The 4770-nt window shown below is 44.3% G+C and overlaps 1 protein-coding gene across 1 annotated transcript; it reads right to left on the bottom strand.

Moving 5' to 3' along the window:
* Positions 1 to 25: 25 nt before the first annotated feature.
* On the bottom strand, positions 26 to 4762 carry LOC123175788 (uncharacterized). Its single transcript, XM_044590314.1, has 6 exons — positions 4325 to 4762; positions 3400 to 3463; positions 2375 to 2458; positions 1661 to 1859; positions 605 to 840; positions 26 to 508 (listed from the first exon to the last, which is right to left on the bottom strand). The coding sequence occupies exons 1-4, from the start codon at positions 4664 to 4666 to the stop codon at positions 1819 to 1821; spliced, it is 531 nt and encodes a 176-aa protein (XP_044446249.1). The 5' UTR covers positions 4667 to 4762; the 3' UTR covers positions 26 to 508; positions 605 to 840; positions 1661 to 1818.
* Positions 4763 to 4770: the final 8 nt, after the last annotated feature.

The raw sequence follows: 4770 nt of genomic DNA, 5'->3' as shown, positions 1-4770 counted from the left end.
AGAAAAATCAGTTGTATACAGCATAAGGCCCAAACAAATTATCATGTGAATCTCATCCTTCACATATGTACAACAAGGGTTTGATGTGTCACCCTTGACACATCAAAAGTGGCGAAGACTTTGATGCAAATCTCATCCTTCTATCATCAAGTAAATAGCTGCAAACAATTTGATGCGTCAAGAACAGTTTTCTACAAAATTTGGCACATACAAGAACCCTTGTATGAATCACTGATATAGACAAGATCAGAGCTAATTTAGCAATTGAGAGCCTATAAAACTGAAAGCTTACAAAACTCAAACATGTTTCTCTGATGCCTTTTTTAGGTGATAGAAACAAGAAAAGACATTGACAGTACAGTAGAGCAGAGCAGAGGAGGGAACCGGTGGATCACCACTTGCTGAAGTGGAAGAAGAACGGGGGCACCGGAGGAGAAACCAGGAGACGTCGTAGTGGAAGGAATCCCCACGGTGGCTCTGTGTCGCACCAACGTGTGCGAGGAAAACACTTCCAAGGAATGAAAAAAAAACGCATCAGGGAAGCACCAATCCTAGCAATTTGAAATGAGAGAGAGAGAGAGAGAGAGGAGAGGTGGGGCGAGACCTTGAGCTGTTGGCCATGGGCCAGAGCTCCATGTATGGCAGTGGCAATGGGGTCGGAGCTCCATGGATGCGGCGTCCCAAGAAGAAAAAGTCCTCTAACCTCCTTTCCCGCCGCGTGGTTCTGGAGAAGGAGCCGACCGTAGGTGCCCTGCCTCCTTCTCCTTCTCCTGCTCGCTCTCCTCATGCTCACGCTGCCTTAATTGGCTAACATGCTCCAACTGCTGCTATGGCTGGGATCTGCTATCACAATTAAGCCTCATTAGTGTGAGAGTTGAGAAAAGCGATAAGGCCAATTAGTTATAGCAAAAGGCAATCTGATATGGAACTAGTAGCTAGCAAGTCAACGAAAGCAAACATTGTTACTACTCGATCATGGTCAACTATACAAAATACTTGTACGTACGATTAGCCAATTAGATAACTTGAATAATGATGCAAATGAGCAGCAGTTTATATGGTAAGTGTGAGTTTTTCTTGCACCTGGACAAAGCAACAGTAACACATTACCAAGTTTGCAACTGAATTGAATCTCTATCAATAACATCATCTATCGAGTAAAAGAGACATTGTCGGACATGCCCTATTTTATACAGTGTTTTAGTGGATTCTCATCCTTGACATATGTATAAAAGAGACAACATCTATCAAATAAAAAGATGCTGGCACTTTTATGTACAAAGAACATTTTTTTACAGAAGTTATGCACATACAGCAAGAACCCTAGTTGGAATCACTGACAGGCAAAGTCAGAGCTGAATCCAATAAAACCCTACAAAACTGAAACTTGTTTTGCTTTATTCAGCGCTGCCTTTTTTGTTCAGGTGATAGAAAAATGATTCAAAAACTGAAACTCCGACTACGTACAAAAGTGGAGTAGAGTAGAGCAGGGAGGTAACCACTACCAGTGGCTTTACCAGATTGCCGGATTGGAAGACGAATCCCACTACTGCTCACTGTCGTGTGTCAGGCCGCGTCAGGGAATCACAAATTGGAACCACATCGGGGAACCATGACGAGCAAATCAAAGAGAGAGAGACAGAGAGAGACAGAGAGAGACCTTGAACAAGAGCGACCGACGCGGTGTCGTATGCCAAGACGCTGATCTTGCCATCATCGACCGTAACATCATCCTCACTTGGTAGAACAGTAGCTACTCAAACCCTGGCTCGGGAATCACATAGTAGTCATCAAGTTCACTTGGTTCCTCGGTCCGTTCTAGAATCTAAATATCATTTCTGAAAGGTTCGCTTGCAACCCTGCAGGTACGTCAAAACACACGAATGATTAAATGTATTCAGCATAAGACATCACATTCATTTTGAATTGACAAGAATAATAAGCCTCGATGTGTATAACATGCTATCACATTTTAGCTACAGGTCTAGTTTACGTGATTGTAAAAACTAAAATGAAGCTCCACTTTATACAGAATGAGGTTGGGTTAATTTCGCCTGAGATTTTATTAGCTGATGAAAGAACGATGGCAATGATAGTATTAATACTGATGGTAACAAGAAAAATAGTATGTCTAGAGTCTTTCTTTCATCAGACTTGAATTTAAAGTACAAAAGCATTCCTTTTGCACAAAAAACAGACAACAGCAAGAGGACATGGTCAACTGAGATTAATTAGTAAATTAGTAATGTATACAATACTTGCCTGGTGCAAGCTAATAGTAGATAATGACGCTAAAATTGAGCGACGGAGAGAAGAAAAGCATAAAACAAACACAATGCCACCGGGATCCAACTCCAAGTCAGGGCAACAATACCTTTAACACTAGATAAGTTGGTGGCCAGAGCAATCTGGAGGTCCACAGGGGCAGCATCTCCTTTGCCACAGAAACGGGATGGACCTAATTGTTCAAAGAGAAAGCGATCAGAATCAACCTCACGACAAGTGTCTATGTCGGTTCTGTTTGAAATTCATCATAGCATGACCGACAATGTCTACAATGGACAGGATGAAATGGTTGCGAGCAGCAGGCAACACAATTCGTGTGTGTGAATGATGGACATGAACTCTTGCAGTTGTGCCCACAGACATGACCGGCACACAAAGAATCACAAGATACATTTCTCGATAACATTGCTTGGCTAAATCATAAAGCAAACCAAAATAAAAAACATTTATACAGTATAAGGCCGAAAAGAACTATCATGTGATTCTCATCCTTGGAGTATGTACAGAACAAGCATTTTCTATCAAGTAAATAGTTGCTAACACTTGTATGTATCAAGAACATTTTTTTACAGAAGTTGTGAACATACAAGAACCGTTACGATAAGCCAATTCATTACTGCAACAGGCGATGCGATACGGAGCTAGTAGCTAGCAGCTCAAGGCAAGCAAATTCTAGTACTACTCGATCGTGGTCAACTATCAAATTATGTGCGATGAGCCGATTAGATAACTTGAATAACGATGCAAATGAGCAGTATTCTATATGTTAAGTGTGAGTTTATACAGGGTTTTAGTGGATTCTCATCCTTGACATATCTATAAAAGAGACATCATCTATCAAGTAAATAGCTGCTGGCACTTTTACGTATAAAGAACAAATTTTTACATAAGTTAAGCACATACAAGAAACCTATATAGTTGGAATCACTGATAGACAAAGCCAGAGCTAATTTAGCACTCAAGGACTAAATCCACTAAAACCCTACAAAACTGAAACATATCCTTACTTATTCAGAGCTGACTTTTTTAGCTGACAAAAAAAGCATTGAAAAAATGAAACTCCTACCAGAATAGTGCAGCAGAGTAGAGCTGGGAGGTAACCAGTGGCTTTACCAGATTGCTGGGGTGGAAGAAGAATCCCCCGCGCACACCACACACAGCTGGCTCTGTCGTGCACCTGCGTGTGTGAAGGAACAACGTCAGGGAATCACAAAACAAAACCGCATCAGGGAACCACGTCACACGGAGAATCGCAAGATACATATATTGTTCAACACAGCCGTTTAGACACGGCGTGCGCAATCTGGAGAGCGACGCCCGTGCCGGCCGTTTAGACAAGGGCAGCATCTCCTTTGGCGCGGAAACGGGATGGACCTTATTGTTCAAAGAGAAAGCGGTCAGGATCAATCTCACAACAAGTGGCTATGTCAATTTCATATCACATTCAACATAGCATGACCGGCATATGTCTGCAGTGGACATGGCGAAACAATCGCGAGCAGAAAGCATCACAATCTGCAGGTGTAAATGATAGACAAGAACTCGTGCAGCTATGCCGGCCCGTCAAACATAACCGGCAGCGCACAAAGAATCACAAGATTATTACATATCAAAGTAACATTTCTTGGCTGCTAGCTGGACTAAATGATAGATAAAACACAAAAGATTCAGTGCGAATCTCACTTGAAAATTGTTGAGCAGAGGCATCTTGTATCAAATATAAATAGGCATGTCTCAAGAACATTTTTTTACTGAATTTGTGCACGTACAGGAACCCTACCTAGTAGGAATCACCGATACACAAAGTCAGAGCTAATTTAGTAGCTAGCACTTGCTGAGGGCTAATAACACCACTGGAAGCCTACAAAACGGAAACATGTTGTTCGTATCATATCAGAGCTGACTTTTTTAGGTGATAAAAACAAACAATGCAAATCTGAAACTCCTACAAGAAGAGTGGAGCAGAGCAGGGCAGAGAATCACGGATCGAAACCGCATCAGGGCAAGCAAATCGAAAGGACAGAGAGGAGGGCGAGACCTTGAGGAGCTGTGTGTCGGCCATGGATGGATGGCAGCGGCGGTTCTTCCCGGCATCCGCAAGATCCCCATCAGCGCGTCCGGCCATGGAGGATTCCGATCTCCTTCCCATCCACGGCGAGACACCGCGGCTGCCGGGAACGCCATGGCCGCGTCTGCTGGATGTGGGGCCTGGGTAGGGAGAGGGCAAGGGCAGCGGCGGGGAGAGGCTGCCGGTGGGCGCGGCCGTGTCGGAGGGAGAGGGGAACGAGATGCAGCTGCATCTGCGGGTTGGGTTTGGTTGGGCACGACTCGTCTTCTCTCCAGATCGGGAAGCACGTACGAATGCGCCCGGGAACGCCATGGTATTGAGGGCGGCGTCGGTGGCGGCGGCGGGGGAGACGAGGTGCGCGCGCAGGGAAGGAGGAGCAGTGAATGTGAATCCAATCGCGGGGACTGCTGGATGTA

The sequence above is a fragment of the Triticum aestivum genome, unplaced genomic scaffold, assembly GCF_018294505.1.
Source record: "Triticum aestivum cultivar Chinese Spring unplaced genomic scaffold, IWGSC CS RefSeq v2.1 scaffold125334, whole genome shotgun sequence".
NCBI lineage: Eukaryota > Viridiplantae > Streptophyta > Magnoliopsida > Poales > Poaceae > Triticum > Triticum aestivum.
This window is presented reverse-complemented; position numbering and strand designations above follow the sequence as displayed.

What these genes read in the sequence shown, in the direction of transcription:
- LOC123175788 (XM_044590314.1), bottom strand. Translation starts at nt 4,666, where the DNA reads ATGGCGTTCCCGGGCGCATTCGTACGTGCTTCCCGATCTGGAGAGAAG. An exon ending in CCGACACACAGCTCCTCAAG is followed by an intron (nt 3,464 to 4,324) that starts GTCTCGCCCTCC and finishes TCACACACGCAG; the next exon opens with GTGCACGACAGAGCCAGCTG. An exon ending in CAACTTATCTAGTGTTAAAG is followed by an intron (nt 1,860 to 2,374) that starts GTATTGTTGCCC and finishes ACGTACCTGCAG; the next exon opens with GGTTGCAAGCGAACCTTTCA.